The 23851-nt window shown below is 36.2% G+C and overlaps 2 protein-coding genes across 7 annotated transcripts in view; one reads left to right on the top strand and one right to left on the bottom strand.

Annotated features, from left to right (window-relative positions):
• The window catches only part of cnih3 (cornichon family AMPA receptor auxiliary protein 3), a 28901-nt gene extending 16461 nt beyond the window's left edge, over positions 1-12440 (bottom strand). For all 4 annotated transcript variants that reach the window (XR_009267610.1, XR_009267609.1, XM_058756060.1 and 1 more), the window contains exons 1-3: positions 11936-12440; positions 7109-7177; positions 2247-2294 (exon numbers count right to left, since the gene is read on the bottom strand). Coding sequence is in view for 2 of the 4 variants with exons in the window: in XM_058756060.1 (XP_058612043.1) it covers positions 2247-2294; positions 7109-7177; positions 11936-12013 (195 nt within the window). In the remaining 2 variants the exon portion in view is untranslated. The remainder of the gene's footprint in view (positions 1-2246; positions 2295-7108; positions 7178-11935) is intronic.
• Positions 12441-13267: 827 nt separating this feature from the next.
• On the top strand, positions 13268-16418 carry LOC131527509 (spermatogenesis-associated serine-rich protein 1). 3 transcript variants are annotated; one of them, XM_058756658.1, is made up of 8 exons: positions 13268-13365; positions 13444-13558; positions 14326-14445; positions 14810-14934; positions 15161-15328; positions 15553-15664; positions 16027-16080; positions 16172-16418. In XM_058756658.1, the coding sequence occupies exons 2-8, from the start codon at positions 13548-13550 to the stop codon at positions 16293-16295; spliced, it is 714 nt and encodes a 237-aa protein (XP_058612641.1). In that variant the 5' UTR covers positions 13268-13365; positions 13444-13547; the 3' UTR covers positions 16296-16418. The 3 variants fall into 3 exon arrangements, with proteins under 3 accessions (XP_058612641.1, XP_058612643.1, XP_058612642.1); XM_058756660.1 differs by having other exon boundaries at positions 13272-13365; positions 13503-13558; XM_058756659.1 differs by having other exon boundaries at positions 13286-13369; positions 13503-13558.
• The last annotated feature ends 7433 nt before the right edge of the window (positions 16419-23851 follow it).

Below are 23851 nucleotides of genomic sequence, written 5' to 3'. Positions count from 1 at the left end.
TTTGCAGTCAGGTGAAACTGACTGACAGCAGAAACCTTTTCTGCAAGGTGCACATGCACACGGAGCAGCTGGGACTCTAGACGAGCCTCATACCATCAGACATATTACTCATAAAGGCGTTCTGCTGATGTTGGCACAATATATATACGTATATATATATATATATATATATATATATATATATATATATATACATACAGGTGCTGGTCATATAATTAGAATATCATCAAAAACTTGATTTATTTCACTAATTCCATTCAAAAAGTGAAACTTGTATATTATATTCATTCATTACACACAGATTGATATATTTCAAATGTTTATTTCTTTTAATTTTGATGATTAGAGCTTACAGCTCATGAAAGTAAAAAATCAGTATCTCAAAATATTAGAATATTACTTAAGACCAATACAAAGAAAGGATTTTTTGAAATCTTGGCCAACTGAAAAGTATGAAAATGAAAAGTATGAGCATGTACAGCACTCAATACTTAGTTGGGGCTCCTTTTGCTTGAATTACTGCAGCAATGCGGCGTGGCATGGAGTCGATCAGTCTGTGGCACTGCTCAGGTGTTATGAGCCCAGGTTGCTCTGATAGTGGCCTTCAGCTCATCTGCATTGTTGGGTCTGGTGTCTCTCATCTTCCTCTTGACAATACCCCACAGATTCTCTATGGGGCTCAGGTCAGGCGAGTTTGCTGGCCAATCAAGCACAGTAACACTATGGTCATTGAACCAGCTTTTGGTACCTTTGGCAGTGTGGGCAGGTGCCAAGTCCTGCTGGAAAATGAAATCAGCATCTCCATAAAGCTTGTCAACAGAAGGAAGCATTTCCTAAAACTTCCTGGTAGATGGCTGCGTTGACTGTGGACATCAGAAAACACAGTGGACCAACACCAGCAGATGACATGGCAGCCCAAATCATCACTGACTGTGGAAACTTCACACTGGACTTCAAGCAACATGGATTCTGTGCCTCTCCACTCTTCCTTCAGACTCTGGGACCTTGATTTCCAAATGAAATGTAAAATTTACTTTCATCTGAAAAGAGGACTTTGGACCATTGAGCAACAGTCCAGTTCTTTTCTCCACAGCCCAGGTAAGATGCTTCTGACATTGTCTCTGGTTCAGAAGTGGCTTGGTAGCCCTTTTCCTGAAGGCGTCTGGCGTGGTGACTCTTGATGCACTGACTCCAGCTTCAGTTCTCTCCTTGTGAAGCTCTCCCAAGTGTTTGAATCGGCTTTGCTTGACTGTATTCTCAAGCTTGCGGTCATCCCTGTTGCTTGTGCACCTTTTCCTACCCAAATTCTTCCTTCCAGTCAACTTTGCATTTAATATGCTTTGATACAGCACTCTGTAAACAGCCACACCTTTCAGTAATGACCTTCTGTGACTTACCCTCTTTGTGGAGGGCGTCAATGTTCGTGTTCTGGATCATTGCCAAGTCAGCAGTCTTCCCCATTATTGTGGTTTCAAAGAACAAGAGATACCCAGAATTTATACTGTAGGGATGGTCATTTATTCAAACTCAAATGTAAATATTCTAATATTTTGAGATACTGATTTTTGACTTTCATGAGCTGTAAGCTCTAATCATCAAAATTAAAAGAAATAAACATTTGAAATATATCAGTCTGTGTGTATTGAATGAATATAATATACAAGTTTCACTTTTTGAATGGAATTAGTGAAATAAATCAACTTTTTGAGGATATTCTAATTATATGACCAGCACCTCTATATGGAACATAACAGGTTCTGGCCCCTTGTAACTTGGATAGTGCTTGGATTCAAATGTTCAACCACCCAGAATGCGTTCAGTTTCACACTATGTAGGTGTGGGAAACACTTTATAATACCTTTGATTAATAAATCATCATTTTCAATGTAATATTATATTTATCAATATATAGCCATACATAACCATGCATATATTGCAGCATACTGAACATTTTAAGCACTAGTTTCCCATATAATATTTTTAATTAAATGAATCATAAAATGTTGCCAAATTATTGTCATACTACAAATACATACAATAGAAAGGGTCATCACTAAAATTGGACTCTACTCATCACAGGCTCCATGACAATATCCTTTGGTTAAAGTTTACTATATATTATGATTATTTTAAATAAAAGGAAATTCGAAGTGTAAAATACAGTGCATGTCCCCTTGAATGCTCAGTAAAGTGGTCAATCAGGATTAAACTTTTAAATTTTCCCCACAGATAAAGACGTTACATACCTTTCTCAGCAGGCAGCAGATCCTCTCAATATTTCGAAGTCTTTCACGCTGTTAAGAGAAATAAATATCTGTTAAATCTCCCATAACACCTAAAATGCCAATCTCAAGGACAAAACTAGTATGAAGGCCACATCCTTCAGCTGCTAAAAAGCTGATTTGATGCATCAAAAAAGCAGGAGTAGGGGAGTAGATTTTAACTAGGTTTAAAAGTTATAGTATATATGCATTCATATAATAGGTGTTATGACACAGTGGTTATGGCTTTGACATGCACTGCTGCCTAAGGCTCTTGTCTTCCCTCGGCTCCTGGCCCGTGTTCCCTTGCAGAATCACAGAGCACTATACACTGGCAAGGACATCAAGGGACTTGCATTTAGAAAAACAACTGCCAAGAGGTGGAAAAAACGGAAGGGAGATTGTTGAATGTCATGTGAAAATGGCATATGGCGATTACATCCAAACATGTATGTTTTGGGGGGCAGGAAAATGGCAGTACTCTCCAGGGACAATGTTTCAAAATCTATTTTTATATATACACACCCAGACATAGTAGTTCACGGATTATCATTTAATCACATGTGTGCAGTGGAATTCAACAGAGATCTCAATGCAAAGTATGAAGATTTAAACCAGGCTAGAGGTTTTTTTTTTTTCATCCAGAATTTACTTTCTCTGCATGCCTTTTTTTTCATATATGCACTATGGAATAATTTTTTCATATTTGAGGCACAAAAAGCAGCAGAATGCAATAGGAGGCATGTATGGACATATGTTAAGGCACAAATAAATCATACATGAGTAACACAGAAGAAAAATGGCAGCACTTTGCCTAAAAGAGCATTGTTCGTCGTTTGGCAGGAGTGCAAAGATGCTGTTGTCTAAGTTTAAACATACATATTTGATTGCTATTTTTTAAATTCACATTAACTTTATTCAACTCAATACATTATTTACACTACTAGCCTGCACATGTAAATAATTAAATAATTTGCTCTGTTATTCACTGATCCACAGAGCCACCCATAGTGACCAATACAACACTCCTACTCAGAAATGGCCTTGCTAGTCAGTTTAATCACACACACACACACACACACACACACACAAACTAATGATGTTGCTGTATTCTATATTGTATATGTTTTTACATGTACAAATTATTTTCAGACAGGGGAAATATAATAATTATTTACTTACTTTATTTTTCTTAATTTTTATAAAATTATATTATTATTTTATTTTATTTTTTATTTTATTTGTTACAGAGTATTCAAAATAACACATGGGATAAAAACTTTGCAATAACCTAATTATGTGTCCAGGCTCAAATAATATGCAGTATAATATATTGAAGAAAAAAAGGTTGTTTGTTTAATATATTAACATATAATATAATATAATCATTTACATTAATATATTCATTAAAATGTACATGATATATTACTTATTAAAACTGTTTTACTACAATTATCTTGCAATATATTTATCAAAGATACAAATTATTTCACTAGTAAAAAAATGTGGCATTACGCTTGTTTGCTGAATTTGTAAAAAGTAATTGATATGCAGCTATTTTCCCAAAGTTTCCTCAGTGCATTTTTAAGCAGTTTTTTCAAGGGTTTGATTGGCAACCTCCCACTCTCTTGTTCCAGCACACAGCTGTGTTTCAGAGATTACACCAAACATCCATGAAAGTTACACTCAACTCTTGGCCTATTTTTGGGTCGCACCTCATTTTAGTTCATCCAAATTTGCTTAAGACATTTTTTCACACCATTTCTCCTCAACAACAGCATGCAAATATATTCCACTGGCAGCCATAGCGTCTAGAGATAACTGCAGCCATATCAGCACTTTTAATTAGCAGGCAATTAGACTCAGCTCCCTTTGAAATATTCGTCAGCACAAATTCTGCCTGACAAGTGCTGGCATACAGTGTAAACAATATATTAAATATAGGACAAAGAGTCAATACAGCAGCAAGAATATTATGTTCTTGAGCCATGGAATCTGCAACGTACAAATGGGTAATCCTTGACGGACACACAAATGCAAACACAGCAGAAGTGAGTCTGTCATCTCTGTAACACAAGTAATATTCAGCATCTATAATTATGGCATGAAAAGAGCATGAACAGATGTGATCAAAAGCTGAGCCTCGGAAAAAAATAATTTCGGTCACTTTAGACACTAGCCAAATTAGGCAGATGCCAACATAGATATGTTGCTTGGCATCCCCTCATACTCAAACCATGAACAAAAACATGTAATGTAAAAACAGTTATAATAAAATATGGCTTAGAATACATTAAATAGGGGTTCATTTGCAGACAGTTTTAGCTGACCACAATCTGTTTTAAAAACCGCAATTGTCAATTGTCAGTCTGCATTATGTTAATAATTTAAACTTTTTAACTTTTTATGAAAATAGCTTATTGTGTGAATAATTCTGGCTTGTCTAATGTAAAATCTAAAGTGGACGTGGTAAGTAATATTGTTACTATAAGTTCTGACAATTACTAGACAATTAGCTAATATTTTATCAATCCTTCTGTAGCTCAACTGGTAAAGCTTGGCACTGAGTATTGAATTTTGCATACGTCTCTACAAAAGTAAAAGTAAAAAAAACTGAGCTAATATGTTGGATTGCTCATATTGTGCATGCTGATATACATCTGGATCATAAAACTCTTGCCGTCATGCAAGCAACATAATGATACCTCTAATTTAGTGTTGTTTTACATTGAAATCAGTCACATGCATGGCAATGTCTATCTAGAACATTAGCATGATAAAATATTAAAAGCTTGTGCGCATCAGGCAGCGCAGCAGATACAAATTCCGTCTAATGAGTTCATAACGTTAAAATGAAAGATGCCTCGTTTCAACACATAAAGAAAACTCATCAAGGATTATTAGAGAATCTTATAAAAGAATAGCGTCAGAAGTGTTTAATTGCTGGAGAATTATGTCTTGAATGCCTCCACAGAATTAGCCGGGCAGCGGCAGTCAAGGGCAGTTAAATGTGACGGTTCTGCTAGCTCTTGCTCCCTGATTTATCAGCAATATTAAAGTTTAAAATATTTAAACCTCACTAAATTTAGTTTGGTTTTATGCTTAAAACAAGACAAATGCTATTTTGCAAACGGGGTAAGAAAAACTGTGTTATCTTATGATAACATCTTTAGCAATTTTGGTTTGTGAATGTATCTTGTTTAAAGGATGTTTAGATATTATCTACTAGAAAACAAGTTGCAAATTGAGTAAACATTTTTAAATTAATAATCACAGTTTTCTGTTCATAATTCATCTCAATTAATTGCATCTAACATTAAAATATGTAATAATAATTGCACATTGAATCCCCAAATGAATATAGAATCAGCATAAAGATAATACATTTTACATAAAATATAACACAATATAAAATTTCACATACAATTACATCAAATTACTATCAAAGCCAGTCTCACCAATATTGTTAATATGAATAGTGATACTGATACTGCTATTATTTGTATATATTTACTATTAATTTCTGCTTAAACAAGGGGAAAAACTGCTTGCCAGTGGGGTAAGAAAAATAAACTTAATTCAAGATTCTCTATTCTGTCTCATCTTATGCTAATATCTTCTTACTATCAAGTACTATCAAGGCCAGTCTCACAGTTATCTTTACCAATACTGCTGTCCCCCCTCAGTTTCTGAGGAAGAAATTAATATTTATAGCCATTCAAGTATGGCTGATCACAGGGTACATGCAGACTGTGTTGTTTCGACCCAAACTGCATAAGCATAATAAAACATTAGCTACCCTCAGAAATTAAAAAACAAACAAAAAAACAAAAACAATGCTGCATTAATTGTGTGAATTACTACATCTATATTAACAGCATAAAATTAATTCTCAACCCTAAAAACTACTCATAAAGAAATAATTTTGCTGTCTGGTTATGAAAAGCATGTTAATGCCAGGTGTGAAAGGAGCCTGAGGGACTGAACACGGTGAGTGCAGCAGTACTGTGCAGACTAGAGTCATAAGGGGAGCTCCAACGAGAATAACAGGATGAAGTCCTGACTTCCTCCCAGCTGAAGACTGACAGAAGCCACCAATTAGCCAGGCAGGGTGTGAGATTGACTTGACTGGGTGGTGAGATCAGCTAGGAGGCCATCAATCTTTTAGCACCCCCATCTTCCAGATCCTCCATAGTTCCCTCCAGTCTGACAGAGGGGTGCGTGACTTATAGAGCGTGTATCTTTTACTTTGACACTTTGTTGGGAAGACAGCAATAAATTACGACTACAGAAGTTTTGTGCAGAGCGGATACATGACTCAGAAACTTCATCACAGTGCCACTTTCTGAGTGAGACTTTCCGACACGAAGTCCAAAAGACCAAAAATATCTGCATTCGCCTGTGCCTCTTGCTTTGTTTTCTGTCACTACGTAGCCTGGCGAGGTATCAAGCACACACATGTAAATTATTCTACAATGCTGGCATCTAGATTGACAATGCTGTTCTAAACTTTTGGATAACAGTTGGTGTATTCAAAAAGCTGGAAAAGTTGCCTCAGTTTGAATTCATTAGCGAGATTAAAGCTGCCAGGGCCTCCAGCAGAGGAAAGACAACACATAGACAGCTGCTCTATGGATTATTCATGCTATGCTGCGGATGACAGGAAATGTTTCAGAGTTTGGGGTAGGGAACACACCTGGTGCCTGCAAAAGATCGGAGGGCTTGCTAAAATATATTCCCACCATAAACAAACAAACACACGCACGCATACAAACTCATTCATTTCCATGGAAGTGCAGGAAAGGGCAATAAATCAAATGATCAAGTCCATTATTTGCATGACTTACCGCGTGAAGTGGATTGCCCTGATCGATCGGCACCTTGAAGTCTGCCTGAAGCTCATCAAAGGCTGTTATCTGAAAACCCAAAGAAAAAAAGGGAACACGATCATTATCATTAGGCTAGACACATGGATTTGCAGCGTTTGTGTGATTTTCAAGGATATGCGCTCCTTTTATTACTTTGATTTATCCTACGTTATTTTAGCATCTCATAGGCATAGCAGAAGTAGAGCTTGGTGATAAAACGGAAATATGTTGTGTACTATTATCAATCATATTATATATATATATATATATATATATATATATATTATGCTGTAGAATGAGATACATAAAAGACCACATGTGATAAGCTTGAATATTTAGGTTCTTGAGTTCACAACATCTTGAAATCCTTAGTACATCATGAATATCTAGTATATCATGATGGTGGAAGTAGTTTTTGATGTGACAAAAATTATACAGATTGCAAAGGCATATGAAATTATCCCCTTTAGTAAGTGCATTAGAGCAAATAGGGTCTTATGGTGCCTCATGGCTATAGCTCATGCACAAGGCAAGAGAAGCTTAAATTAAAGTTAGATCAAATTAGACAAGCTTATTTCCCCTGTTACAGACCAAACTGCCCTCTCCTCCTACACTAGCTCTCCCATAGTATATCAATATTCTCTCAATTCTGTAGGCGACATGAGCAGTAAAAATGGGGTAAGATTTTAACTGCTTTTCTGCTTGGCTGTCAAATAAGTGTGTGCGGTGTAACTGCTACATAACCAGAAAAAAAATGCATTACATACACGTTTAAAATCTGGCCATCCTTTAATAATCACATTTAAACTTGCACCATGAAAGTGGGATCATTGAACCATATAAGCTACAAGTGACATAAATAACTGAACACTTTTCTAAATGTTGATGAACCATAAAAATAACTTAAAATGGGTTAATTTAAAATAAGGCCGGGTTTAAACCTGACAGCAGCATATGAATCTTAATCATAGTTGTAAGAAATTCAAAATGTTCCTGCATATGTTACATGCCTTCCAGAAAGAAAATCAACAATGAATGTAACATGTGCACATTGCATCCATGTGGAAACATTGCTGTTTTGTTCCCTATGTGACATCAGTTTACCCATCTGGGGATTACGTTGTATTGAAAAAAGCTGAGCTGACTGGAGAACTGTACTTGTATATAAATATACTCGTAATGCACAGAATAGAATTGTTTCTCAGTAAACTCTGTCTCTAATATTTAAAATGATTAGATGTGATTTCCTCAAACATTCTCATATTTGTGACCCTGAACCACAAAACTAGCCATTAGGGTCAATTTTTTTAAATTGAGATTTATACATCATATGAAACCTAAATAAAAAAAGCTTTCCATTGATGTATGGTTTGTTAGGATGGGACACTATTTGGCTGAGAAACAACTATTTGAAAATGAGGGTGAAAAAAATTTAAATAATGAGAAAATCGCCTTTAAAGTTGTCCAAATGAAGTTCTTAGCAATGCATATTACTAATCAAAAAATAAGTTTTGATATATTTACGGTAGGAAATTTATAAAATATCTTCATGATCTTTCCTTAATATCCTAATGACTTTTGGCATAAAAGAAAATTTTATGATTTTCACCCATACAATATTGTTGGCTATTGCTACAAATGTACCCGTGCAACTTAAGACTGGTTTTGTGGTCCAGGGTCACATTTATCATGATTATAACACATTGTGTTGCCAGTAAGAGGGAATTGGGCTGTGAGAAATTATAGATTTCTTTTTGAATTGCCTGCTGTAATGTCTACAAATGTTATCACGCTTGCCCTAATCCATCACCTCATTCTCTAACACTGACCCAATGCCTATTATTTCCAAAATTGTGTTAATACCACTTCTTAGTGGTACTACCCAAGATTTTGGGTTAGAGACCTTCCTAATACTACTAGCTTGCGTAAGCCCTTCATAATACTATTAGCTTGCGTAAGCCAAATGACAAAACCAGCATAGGCTCCTTGGAAATTTTGTTGCTCCAAAACTCCATAAACAAACCTATACATACAATTCACATACAAATGACCAATTGTAGCAGTAAAACACCAACAGCTTGTTATGGCAAAACACTTTTTTCCATAGTGTATAATTTGTAAACTAATACATTTTTACATTTGCATCACAACAGGTTTCATATGTATGGCTTTTCTGGTGTAGTAAACTTGCTCGGTAGCACCCCCGGTAAGCACTGTAATTGCAATGCAGAGCATTTCAGGTATCCTGTGAATTGTGAGTCACGATAAAATAGCTGAAATATAGCTGAAAACTATTATTCTTGTAAAAGCAAGCTTTTGCTTACACTACTGGTTAGATTTAGGGTAGGGTTTAGTGTAGGTGGTGTGTTATTTTCAAATGCATAACATTAACCTGTTTTTGTGAATAGATGTAACTGAAAATCTAGTCTGTATAGCAAAGATGTTTTGTTCTAAAAGGACTGTGCTTCATATATTGGCATTATTCAAGTCATGTTAGCATGTGTAAGCCTGTTTAACACAGTTCCCCTTGTAGAATAATCAAGTTGCCCTCCGATGTTTAACAAGAGCTCTTCGAAGTACAGTAGCTTGCGGGATTTTTGAATTAAATGTGCCACAATTAGGACGACCACTATACATCTCAATAATACATCTAAACCTTCACAGATGAACGCACCACTGCATTCACTGACAATCTGTTAAATACTGTTCTAAACTGTGCATCTTTGCCAAACGTTTTGTGGGCACTAATGTGTTGGTTTCCACTGGCTGTGAAAGTGGACTCGAAACATCTGCTTAGGGAGCTTTTGACTCTCAGTGTTAGTTAAGCTAATGTGGGGATCATTTCCCTTCAGATGTAGAATAACACACAAGAGGAAATATGCAGATTAAGCATCTCTTTAGATCCCTTTGAAAAGGACGGCAGATAGATTCTTCCATGCTCGTAATCTAAGTTAAGATAAAGAAAGATAGGCTTAGCAGTGTTTGAAAACTTCACTTTTAAAAGGTTGTGTAAGAGATTCCAAGGATTTTGCTATCTTTGCTGGTAGATATCATTTATACCCGAAAGCTAAATTTTCACCAGCCATTATTCCAGTCTTCAGTGTCACGTGATCCTTCAGAAATCATTTTAATATGCTGAATCAGTGCTCAAGAAATATTTCAAATATATCAAGTTCCTAATTCCTAATATTCCTAATATTTAGTGATTTGTTTCAGGATTCTTTGATGAATAGAAAGTTCCAAAGAGTGGCTTTTATTTGAAGATTTTGTAATGTTTAAATGTCTTTACTGTCACTTTTGATCAATTTACTGTGTCCTTGCTAAATTAATTCTTAAAAAAAATCTCACTGACCCCAAACTTTTGCTAACAATAAATAAACCACAAATATTATGTAATAGTAGATGCTTTTCCAGTTTCTTTGTGGAGGGTTCTTAAAAGCGTGAAATGTACTTTGTAGATATTGTCCCTGTCTACTGCTTTTCACACTACAGCTCAAGATAGTCCCTTGGGATTGTGTGCATTTGTATGGTGCCATCAGCCAATAAGTACTGTCAGCATGATAATTGTATATATAAATAAGAATTTATGTGTGTTATTAAAAACAGACTCACAACACGTAGGATGTTGGCTGAAGGACACTTATCAACTAAAGTTCCACTGATATTCAGAATTTCCCAATGTCTTGGCATTTAATAATCATGATTTTATAATAATAGGTCCTTTTAAAGCAGATGCTGCTCTCTTTGATATGTCTGGGTGACATACTGTGTTTAAACATGGCTTAAAAGGACAGTGAGGAAGCTGTCTCATAATGCATACTATATATTCAGTGCATTCAATAAAAACTCTGCTTCACAGCATACTGTACACTATGTAACATGCTGAACCTACACTCGAAACCTAAAATGTATTCAATTTGCAGACGTGAAAGAAGGTCGACGTGTCAGGATTTTCCCATTGTGAGCCGATTGAATTAAGTCTATTAAAGATTCAAAAGCTGAAACCGCTGAGGACAGCATTTCTGCCTTCCTCACAAAATAACTGACAAATAAAAGGAACTTCTTTTAGAATAACTGAAGGACAGTTTATTGGAAATAGATTGAGTTGAATGATGTCTTAGGTCTGGGTCAAATGTGATGTCCTCATAATTACCCCTTATTTAACCCTTGAGGCTATAATGTCTGTTGCCATGCAAAAGCAAGCCTAGGGCAAACGACTGTGCTGACCCAAATCTAGAGCAGTCTTGCAGTGCTGTGAATGTGAGCCAGTGCTTTAATGCAGCTTTCCTCAAGGAAGAAAAAAACAGTGTTACACCTTGCATAAAGTGCACAGACATAAAGGACAGCGTAACATCAATACACGTCAGGCACAAACTGCAGCCGGAAAATAACACTGACCGTGGCTTGTACAGTTGAACCGTAAAGGGGTTAAACGCAAGTATGTGTTTCCTGAAATGGATAAACAGGATCTGAAACAACCCACAAAGGTGTTTTGTCCATTAGAGAGATGGGAAACCCCCCCAAAAAGGTGTGCAAAAGACTTCCCTGACACAAGCTGGTGCCACCAAGTCAGGATGTGTACCAATGCTGTGACCCAAGTCTAATTTCACTATCAATTTACACTCAAATGATCATCAGTGACTTCTGAATTTGGTGATGTAAGACATGCCAGAGACATTCATAATATCAAGGAGGCTTTGATCTGGTGATGGACAGTTTTGTCTGATGCAGCAACCTCTGCTCTAACACATGCATGCCATTCTGCAGCATATTTTCACAAAGCACATCAAAGATGCAAACACTTACATGCCAGATCGCGAAGAAGATGAGAGAAGCACAGAGGACAAGGGAAAGCATATAGCAAAAGGCAGCGAAAGTGAACATAATTGAGAGGAAACTGGAAGGAAAATCTCCAGGAGAGAAGACGGAGCTCGAGCCAAGCTGGACTGAATGAATGCAAGCAGTTACGGGGCATGCGAGAGGGAGAGCATCGTGTTCTTCTTCAAAATATTTGCAACATTGTGTTGCAAACCACAGCTCCAGTTCAGTGCAGTCGCTTTGCCATATTCACGAATGAATAAAAAAATTCCTGTGGTGTGTCGATTTTGCGCGAGTTGCAGCACTGTTGCGAAGTCCCTGCGAGATCAGGGCATTTGTGGACGGTTAAGCAAATGATGCATTAACATTGTCCCGTATGGTGTCGTCGGCAGTGATAGTCCATTAAAGATGCAGATTGTACGCGGTGAAGACTTTGGAAAAATGCAGAACTTTGAGTTAAATCACTGACACACGGTCCTGGCGATCAGTTCACCTTCCCAAACCGAAGGCGCAAGAATATATGCCGGCTAACAGGTGGATTTAAAGAGCTCTCTCTCTCTGTCTGTCTCTCTCTCTTTCTCTCTTTCTCTTTGGCTCTCTCTTTCTCTGTCTCTCTCAAATCAGACACTGGGCCAGAGCAGGTCCCACAACATTACTTTTTAAAACAGCGACATGTACAGTTAATGAGATGAAAATAAAAACAATTATATATACCAGATCACAGTTCTGACATTACCACTCACTACCCCTAAAACCAATTGTCCTCATGCCACAACGCATGTATTTCATATAGACTGCATAATAAACAGAATATGGCCAGTAGTCTTTGTATGTTTTTAGGAATCACAACTAGCTATGTCCTGACAGAAAGAAGAGGGTCATTTTAAAAATATTCCTCTTTTATATGTTTTCACAGCTATAAATAACTCCTTCAGATATTTATAAAATTAGTTAATATCAAAGTCAGCCCTCATCATGACAGGCCACTTTCTATATTTCATCTGCATTAAGTTAAGAAACATCACTCTTGCTAAGGCGATTTAATCGTTTTTTGTTTCTTTTTTAAATAGTTATGCTTGTTACATAAACTTTCCACAGACTTCCTCTAGACTTATGTTCTAGTAGCCTGCAATAATCACTGCAGAGTATCAGTTATAATGGTCCTATACTTAATATTATATACGCTATAGCTATATAGCTCTATATATAGGCAGTATTCACACACATAATAGACATATAAAAGTATTAAGACATACTTTAACAGCATCCTTGTAAGGACAAATTACCTTCTTGCGCCATCTTGCGTTTTGACAGGCTAAAGTCGGGCAAATTCAAATTATTTACTTACATTTTGTACCGTATCCTAACAAACAAATAGACCGACAGAGTTACCATATGTGAATAAATGATGCATATCAGTAAGTAAGTGAATAATTAAACAAGTATATAGGCTACACAATCGATTTACAGTGCATTTGTATCATTTGTATCTAAAGGCTATTGTCAGTTTTGCTGTTCTCCTGGCAACGGATTATTACAATAGTTTTGTCTACAGCCTTCAACTCGATGTACAAAGATCACTGGATCATTTAGCTACGTAATGAACACGAGGTAAGGTTTCCAGGATATATTTGGTCCATATATACAGTCTAACATTGATCTTTTATTTACTACAAAATATTTATAGTAGTCGAGTTGCGATGGGCGAAAGTAGACTAAAATAAAGTCTCAATTCCAACACTTGCTCACAATCACATGAAATAACACTATAAATTCACTCTGAATTCAGTCATTTGTTTCTTAAAAAGTTGTAGCTTACGCCTCACGAAGTGTATAGTGTTTTTGAGATCTTTGTGTGTGTGTGTGTGCTTAAATAATTAAATTAATTAGCTTTTAACCCTGCTGAAAAAAACAATAGAACCCTGCCCAAAACACAATAGAAAATTTAATGGATTTAATGGTTATAATGGGAATTGTATTGGTTGTAATGGAAAGTATAATGGTGTCTACTGGTATGTGATGGATTCTATTGGTGGGATGTTAAATCCTATTGGAAAAATGCCCAAAACACACTACAAAAAGGAAATTTGTAATGGTTTTACTGGAAAAAGCTAATGGTTTATAATGGTATTTTAATGGAAACCATTAGAATTTCTGTGATGGTTTCTATTGGGCTTCTATTGTTTTTTTGTTTTGTTTTTTTAGCAGGGAATTAGCACTATTTCTAAAAATCTTAGGCTATTTTTTCATAGAGATACTTTACTTACAACACAAGCGATAGCCTATAGGCCTACATTTACTTTAAGTTCAAAAAGTACTGCATAGCAGATCATTCCCTTTTTTCCATCATTTTTTTTTTTTTCTCTTGTTACTTATAGTGAAATGTCACGGTGTTGCGATATGAAGAAACACACCGACTTTGGTGACTCCTTCTGGAATTTTGGAAAAGAGCAGGACTTCAAGCCTCACGTTAGACACGCTGAGCCTATTCTCACTGAGTAACTATTTCATGAATCAGTTTCTCTCCCATAAAGTATTAAAAATTGATTTAACTGCAGTTGAAGTTGCTTGTGAATGACAGCTTTTCAATTTTTCCTTTAGTGTTTGAAGCAGTAGAAGCAAAGTGTCAAAGTTTTATTGTGTAGTCAGAATCGTAAATTGAACAGAATTTCAGAGAGACTCTTGAGTCTTAATTTTAAAGCTCTGAGGTTACAGCATTGCAGTTAACTGTGAAACTTGTGCTCTGTCTCTAGCCAATGTCAATATTTCAAATGAAGTCAAACTTAATGTCTATGTGTATCCTATGCTTTTATGCATAGGAGTTTTTTCTTCACTACATTAAAATGATACCAATGCTTTCAGATGTGACCTTGACTGGAAATCCCAGTTGCGCTGGATACCTGAACCTCGATACAGTGACGCCCCATTTCCACACATCAAAGACATAAAGTTTCCCAATGAAAGGAAACTGATGAGATCCTTCTCACGTGAGTCAGGCTTTGATCAGCAACATCTATCTGTTCAAGCATTAGTAAAAGTATCTCTAGTGGCAGCTGTACATGAAAACTTTCCTATGACTTCATTACAGTAATCACTAAGGCTGTAACATCTAAGATGCTTTTAGCTCTACTTTTAACTCTTTCTTTGGAATTTGTCATAAGATTCTGGGATCATTTTTTAAAATCATTTATATTTATTTACATGTCCATTTAGAGGCTAATAGGATGTCTGCATCTGAATGGAGCTTTTATCCAAACTTTGGACAGCCCAAGACCTATCACACTGGAAAGAGATGTTTTATGGATGGCATTAATCATGCGAGAAGCATGAGTTGCAATTCAGAAAATTCGCTGGAATCATCCATGGGGAGGAAAAAGCAGGGTAAGAGATAAATTATCAATGCTAATAATGTTACTCCCTGCTACTGCTCTTAACTATTCATATAAAGCGGAATTGTATTTAGTGAAGTGTAGTCAGTGCACCCTATGTTGTTTTAGGTCATGGGTAATTTATCATTTTTTATAACATACAGTACATAGTTTGAAACATTTATAGTCTGAGAGACAGTCAGAACTTTAATAAACCACATCTTGTTGTTTTTTCAGCCACAGACAAATGCAGCATCTACCCTTCAACAAAGGTCAGACCATTTCTAGTTCCTGAGTACAGCCCTGACTTTCATAAATATGAATCATCACTGCGCACAGCCACTTTTGGGTAAGGACCAACATGGTTACTGTAGATGCAGTAAGATAGACCAAAAGATGGGACTGTAATGAACATAAAAACACCCTTTTTTCCACTTCCTGTGAAGGGATGTATCAAAGTACAACATTTCAAAACTCCCCATTGAAAGTGAATATACAGACATCCAACGGTTTGAACTTTCACAGCACACAGCAGGGCAATTGAAAGATGCCCAAAGTAAAGGAAAACACAGAGGCTATATATACACAAGAACCTAATGTTTTAACAAGAATAATTAACAAGAAACATCTGGAAGACAAGAGTGAGGAGACAAAACTTGAGCACAGATACAGTTAATTGATTTTTACATATTTACTTGTATATTACTTCAGGTCCAGGCCTTTTGTCTCATTTTTTCACCTAAAACCACCAACAAAAGATATCAGGTAGGTAGAAAATTATGGTGACCTGCACCGTTCATGGCTGATAAGATATATCTATGGAATTTCTTGAGGTGTATGTACTGTATATTCACAGTGCACTGTATGCGGAGAAACATAAAAGTCGTGCTCGAGATGAGGACATTCTTGAAGTCAAGAGGCTGAGCAGCTGGAGACCAGCAAAAGACATCTATGACAGGACAGTTTTGCTGGACACCTAATTTGTAAGGTTTCAAACCATGCTTACATACATGTTGTTATGTGATGTATTGTTAGTGTTTCGTTCTAGCAAAGTGTTGAAGCAAATAAAATGATTTTCTTTCCTTCGACACTACCTTATGGCTTTCCATTGAGTATATTTTACAATATTTTGATATTTATTGTTCAGCAGCAGAACTTCACATTGGAAAGGGTTGAATCAGGACAAAATGCCTTGGGCTTCAGACAGTGAAAATGAGTTGGCCTTTTCTTTGCCTTATTAGTTGGAGGTCTGTCAAACAGATTTTCCTTAATTCCCTGACAAAGACAAATGAAGGTCTTTTCACTGTGCCAAAATTTAATTGCAAGATAGAATAGGGGGCAGTTAAGTATGATTGTGCAGGTAAGAAGTTTGTAATAGTTAATAAAAGAGGAACAGAATCTCTTTCTCTCTTCTTGTTTCATCACAATCTGAATTCACCATATACTGTATCATTCATACCCAGTATGATGTAATAAGCAAAAGTTCTACTGTAGTCAGTTCGTTCTTACACTGAACCGTATAATCTAATAGCAAAATAACTGTTCATAAACTGTTGTTTCATAAAATGAGGATCAAACCCAACTTGCTCTTTAAAGCATTTTAAAGAAACCTATTTGCTTTTGTAAGAATTTCTGTGGTGGGCCATCTGTTGTGTTTTTATCTAGGGTAGTTTTGCTGCATATTCATTGTCCATATGGTTCATCCAAAAGGCAGATGAATAATACCCATGAGCTTATCAACACTGTACAGCCTGTATATTTCCATTGGTATGCATCCATACTTTCTCTGACCTCACACAGCACACTTTGATAATATGTACAGTGTACTTCATCCTTAACTTGTATCACATTTATGCAGTAGAGATAGATGATATTGTTTCACTCTGATAACGCTACAAAATTTCCATAAAATCTACCCACAGGGTTATACCAGCCCACAGAGTCATTCATATTTATATAGATCACAAATTTAGGGACCATTAAGGAAGCTGTTTAGTCATTTTCGCCCCCAACTAAATGTGCTAGAAACCTTTTAGTGTATGCCGCTTTTTGCAGTTTTCCTCCTATCATTAAGGGTCATTAAGGACAATGAAATTAATAAATGAGAAAGTGAGACGGGTTGAATACCTTGTGACTATTTACTCCAGCCTTGTGCAGATACCTTTTGGGGGTCTGGGACCACCTGAAGCAATTTGGCATCCTGAACCTTGCACAACACCTTACAGGTATTACCTTATCTGGTGCAAACAGGCCTGGCTGTTTTCGAGCACTTGCCAGCGAGACATTTCAGACCTTCTGCGTCACTACAGTGAGAATGAATGTAAGGACCTTTTGTTTTGTCAGGTGTTTCTGTCTTCTCAAGAAAAAAGTATAGGCTAATGTTGAGTCCAAGTGCACAGATGGAGGTCTTACAGATTCACTTTAGTTGATTTTCTATGCCATTTTTATATTAAAACATTGTGGAATTTGGCACATAGGCTACTACACTTTATAGCTACTGGCAATAAAACATGGACATATACCAATAATCATGATCCTAATCTTTCTCCATACTTAAATCTCAGATGGCCAGACAGTGATTAATCTTTTATGAATTGTTAAATTATTGTCGTCCAGGATGCTGTGAGCATGGAGACTGTATTCTACACCACAAGTATTTAAAAGCTTAGCTTAAATGTGTGATATAAATAGTGTTCATAAATGGCTGTTGAGATAGTATTCTCGAGTAGCCTAGCGGTTTGGACCTGGAAACAGTTCCTTAAGTGATAAATTAAAAAGTGGACTGTTCAATCCAACTGTCCAGTGACAGTGATACAAAAATGCAGAAGTATGATCTGTATTTTTAACAAAAGTCCTTGAGCTGTCAAAAGCTTTTTGCATCATCTGATGAACTTGACCTGTCAAGTTCTGACTGCAACATACGGAGAAAGAGATCACGTTGTTGATTTAGCTACATACATGCTGTAATATAACTTAGTAAAAGTGGCAGACTTGTCATTTAACATGATTTGTTTCTATGTTTTAACATTTAACATTTTTGGATGATTTGTTTCATCCAAATAATTAAATTTGTGCAATCGAATCAGTCAAATTTACATGAATCTTTCAATCTTTCAAAGCGATTTGTTAACAGGTTAATTGAAAAGAATGAATCGCTATCTGGTCTTTTTCACTAATTCAATTTAGCCGACTCTCGGCTCCTGATTCATAACTTCCTCCCTGAAATATTGTTAAATAAAAAGTAAATGCTTTGGAATATAGTGGCATAAAATTAAAAGTTTCCCAAAATGAAAATAGGCTATATCCTTTTTTTTTTTTTTGTCATATCTTAGCCTATGTAGCCTAACTGCAACAGATGGCTTATGAAACTAAATGCTCATGACATTTCCAATAAACTGTAGTCTATTTCTATTAAAATCATAGGCTATTGATACACTTTTTAAATATCCCAGTTGATAAATAAAGAATCAGCAATTCATGAATCATTTACTTAATAATTTATTTCTCAACCTGACCAAAAACCAAATAAATGTTTGTGAAAGATCTGTGAAAGTTGTGAAACTGCACAGGTTCTACATTTTACAGATTTAATCCATATAGTCGGTCCTGCATTAAAGGAGCCAGTTAAAGTAATGGAGCGGGTCGAGAGACATGTAGGCTATTACCCCGTCCCGTTTTAATGCCCCCCCCCCCTTCTGTAGTCACACCCCAATCACCAGAGGGCGCCGTTTCCAGAGTTCTAGCTCCTGTAGTCAGAAAGTGTGGATGATGAGACTGTGCTGTAATCCTCTGTCCAGTTTTGTTGTTTTGTAGAAATTTGAGCATTTTGGAGTATGATCGGATCTGGGCCTTAAGGGTTAACCAATTTAGTATGCACAAACAAGCCAGTATGCAATGTCTTTGATTACAATATGGCAGAACGCAGTGGTTAAAGAGAACAAGAGGGATTGTTTGAGTCCATTTGTAGGCCATTTTGAGCCATTTTAAGTAATTAACATGCTAATTTCTCTAGATATTTTGTTTACCGTTTTGTCTCAACTCAACAAAGGTGAATTGAGGGTAAATCATGAATGCCATTGGTGAAGCCCATTATGCTCATATTTTGCCCATTCATGTTCAAACTGAATTTTGGATATTATGTGAAAAATGATTTTTTTTTTTTTTTTCTGACAGGCTAGAGTCTCATGACATTTCAAGAAAGGCTTTCCTCCTAGTAACACTTTTAACATTGTGACAATCTATAAAGCTGGTGACAAGCTCCCTTGAGAATTTCTAAGCTCTACAGTTCACCTTTTGAGCGTATTTATGTCAAAAGGGGAAGACAAATCCCTGGCACAAACGTGCACAGAGCGCATCAGAGATCTTGCATCACTTATAGCATACTAATTTGACGTCCTCTAGCGGAATAAAAGCATTCAGAATACGAGGGGAGCAATTAAATGTATCTCAAACTGAAGTTTCTTTTTTTAAATGCGACGAGAGGCATTCAGTGGAGATGCTAATTTGCAGTTGGTGTATTTGCCACCAATACATGTATTTCTTTATATGTTCATCTTTTTATGCATCTTTAAAGACTAATTTAGAGATTTTCTGATTGGCTGGTTGTTGAAATGAGGTGTTTCTGTTCCAAACCACAGACGTAGAGTTCACTTTTTCGTTAGACCGTTGCAGGGCCCCAGAGCATATTGATTTACCCATGATCGTTCATTGATCCTTCACCATCAGAGAAACACCCTACACAGCATTCTGTAAGGATTTGTTTCTGACAGTGGCATTGCTGTACACTGACAGTATTAAGTGGAGTGCCTCCTGATTAACTAACAGTGCAGTCTAAACAAGGCTACTGTACTGATAGGCTGGTTAAATGCAGCCAAGGAAAAGTCCTACTAAGGGGTAATGGTACTTTCCTCCTGTGTTCATGAAATATAATGAAAGCTTTTCCAAATTTTAAATCTACTTTAGTTGGGAAATTGTCATTAGCATGGGTCACCAGAAGTCATAAACTTAATTTATTCAGACGTGAGTGAGGTCATTGCAGTCTCTAATGCATTTTAGTAATTGTTCAGGCATATGTCAACCTGACAGCTGTTTTTATTCTCTGATTGTACGGTACATTGATTTGATCAGTGGAGATTCAGTGGAGACGGTGGAGATCATGGGACACTTCTGAGACATCACAAGTGAAAGTTGTTTTTATTGAAGCAACCACTAGATGACACTGTTCATTTTCTCTTTGCATTTGAGAATCAGAATCTTATCTTACTGGCAAAATGTAGCTTTCGGAATGCAGGATGCAGTGCAAAATAATTTTTTAATCATAATATTTTATTATTTTCCTGTAAAAATATTAAAACATCCCTAAAACTAGATGCATTTAAGCAAATCGAATAAGATATTATATTAAGAAAATTCTTTCAGCATTTACATGCATATCATTCTCTAAACCCCTATGGCATTCTTTCTTGTGGAACACAAAATGTTAGTCAACCTGCAAAATGCCAGAAATATGGAATCTTGTTTCCACCACAATATAAAAAACAAAAATATATAATTCATTTTTTCTCACAATTTGGACTTTGCGTCTTGCAATTCTGACTTTTCGAAGAAAAATGTCAAAATTGTAAGGTATAAACTCAGAATTCTGACTTTTCTTGCCTATTTTTTTTCTGCCATGGAATTAAAAAGGTGTCAGTAATGAGGTGAATTAATGTCAGTAAAGACGTGATTTTTTTCTTCTTCTAACAACTTCTAACAAGGTTTGTGTGAATTTATACTTTATCTCGCAATTGTGACTTTTTCTTTCTCAGTGTCAGACATTCTGCTAAATCTCCTTTTATGTTCCACACCAACCCATATATGTAAGAAGAGGCCTTTCAGAAGATCACTATCTTTATTCCAATTTCATTGAGTGAGTGTTTAAATCAAATGCGCCACAGGCCTCGCAAAGTCAAACCCAGCTGGAGCCGCACCATGTGTCTGGGCACTGCTCTAATTTGTCCATCGCATGAGCCAATCTGTGTAGGACACTGTCTGCTGGATCAGCACTTTATCTTCAGCCCACAATGCTCGCAGAGCTCATGCCTCCTCGCCTCCGTTACTCCACTGTTCGTGTCCTTTGTTATTTTGCTCTGATCCAATGCATTCACTTATGGCCTGTGCTTTTTAATTTAGCTTTAGTGGTCAGTGGAGCCAGCAGTCAACCTTCTGAATATACAGCTGCTGTGGATTATTAACTTGTGTCCTTTTACAAGCTGCAAGTTCACCTTGATGGAAATGCACTGATAATCAATACTATACAGAAGCGATAGAATGCAGTAATTACTTGAGAAGTAGCTGAATTGAGTATATTAGTGTATATTAGAGTGTTTTCAGTGAGTGAATCACGGTTGCCCTCGGTCACATTAAAATCCATGTGTGCATTGACCCAGTGTGCTTTGTGATAATGCTTGGATGACTGAAAATACATTTGAAGGTGGCCTAGGATGGACTCTGACCAAATTTGATGAAGGTTAATCCAAATGCATAGATAAGCAATGAGGTTACACTGCCAGTAATGCACTGTATCACTTGAGTCTTTCTTGACTTTTTCTGTTGTTGTTATTCTGGTCTTGTAACGTGGACAAATCCTGTGCTCTTGCATTTTGCTCAGTATGCTATTATTTACCAAATTATTTTACTTTATTATTTCACCTGGAATTGTTCACCTGGTTTTTCTCACCAAAAATAGCATTTTAAATTTATTTCACCTTTTTTAATGCCTTTTGAAATTAAATTTCAACCGTTCTATTTTCTAAATCCATGTTATTGATCTTATTGTGAACAATTCATGTACTGTACGCATGTTTTATTTTAAAACTTGACCTTGTATTTTTTAATCAAAATATTATAATTTAATGGAACAACACTGTTTATCTACTGTTTTATGAATGTTGTGAATTCAGACACACTACACTTTTCACATACTTTTTTATTTTTATTTGTTTATTTATATAGTTTGCCTACTATTTGAGTGCAATGCCCACATCTTGAAATCCAGTCTATAACAAATGATAAATAGAACAAGTCCCAGCCCTTCAAGATCTGTTGCTACTTCCATTTCATCATGACTTTGGCATCCTTGAGAGGTTCATAAAGAAAGGAATTGAATAAAAATAAAAGGAAATAATAAAAATAATAATGATAACAATGAAAGCAATTTGAATTATCTGATAATGAGTTTGGTAAATTATGAAAATGTTTTAGTTAACTCAACCTCTCATAGGAAGTGCTTTTTATATTAAACATGCAGTTGAGCGTATTTTGAGCACTATTTGGCAGAAGCTTTTATCCAAAGTTTTAACATTGGATTCAATGTTGCATTTGCATGCATAAAGAACAAACGACATTCGCAGATTGCAATCCTTCTTACCCGTGTTTATAAAATGGACGTTTACAAATCTTCTTATTAGGTGCATGTGTAACCTCCCTCATTAAGTTGCTGCTCCTCCAGTGTTATGGGTGATAATGAGCACAGTGTGATTGTGGGTGTAACAAGTTTCGACTTCTCTCTAGGCTTCCGTCAAGCTATTAGCACATTTTGAATCACCACTCTGCATCGCTGGTGCTACCTCGGGAGCCACACTGTCGTCAGCATATAGTGGCTGGTTGCATCAGGCCATTTCTGCTTCCACCTTCATCTTTTACTCGCTGCACTTCCAGAACTCCCCGAAGGCGGCACATTAACTGTGTCCATAAGCCCAACTGGATGTGTGAGGACACGGAAGAGGTACCTACCCGTGTCTGGGCTGGCTTGAGCTGAGAAGAGGCCTAATGAAAATGCCCAGAGGACCTACTTTCCTTCCCAAACACCAGTTTATCTCTTCTAGACTGTGAAACCCTTTTCCGCAGCACTTTTAAACTTAATACTCTATGCTTTAAGCCTAGGAGCAGCTGCAACGGCTAAGATCAGATTAGATCCGGGCGCTTTCCATACCAATGATGTATGTCCCAGAGTGTTCCTGAAGTGGAAACAGTACAGCTTGGTGGCAGCAATGCCAAGGTCATGGGTTTGATTCCTGGGGAATGCATTAACTGATAAAATGTATGTTTTCACTTTATGTTGCTTTAGATAAAATTATACACACAAATGTAAAAACTAGCCAATTTTCAGTCTTTGGTGTGGGTGGGCATGTCACTTAGAAGGTAATGGGGATATTGTGTTCGATTCAATACAGAAATTGATTGTCACTTGTCTCTCTTTAAAAAAAAATACAGAATCTGGATTACAATGAGGCACTTTACAATGTATGTAAATAGGGCAAATCCTTAAACATTGAAATATTCAGTTTAAAAACTGATTTATCATTTGTTAGCCAAAATATGTGTTAACATGATTTTTAATGTGAAAACAATAATTCACTAGGTAAAATTTGTTTGTTTGTTTGTTAAAGAAATTGATATTTTTATTCAGCAAGGATTCTGTCAAATGAAATAAAGACAATTATACAATGTTACAAGAGATTTATATTTCAAATTTTCATGCTGTTCTTTTGAACTT

Source organism: Onychostoma macrolepis, chromosome 20 (assembly GCF_012432095.1).
Source record: "Onychostoma macrolepis isolate SWU-2019 chromosome 20, ASM1243209v1, whole genome shotgun sequence".
Classification (NCBI taxonomy): domain Eukaryota; kingdom Metazoa; phylum Chordata; class Actinopteri; order Cypriniformes; family Cyprinidae; genus Onychostoma; species Onychostoma macrolepis.
This window is presented reverse-complemented; position numbering and strand designations above follow the sequence as displayed.

Bases quoted from the DNA above. Each gene is read 5' to 3' on its own strand.
- LOC131527509 (XM_058756658.1), top strand. The intron at 14,446-14,809 runs GTAACTATTTCA...CAATGCTTTCAG, and splicing joins GCTGAGCCTATTCTCACTGA to ATGTGACCTTGACTGGAAAT. The intron at 15,329-15,552 runs GTAAGAGATAAA...TTGTTTTTTCAG, and splicing joins CATGGGGAGGAAAAAGCAGG to CCACAGACAAATGCAGCATC.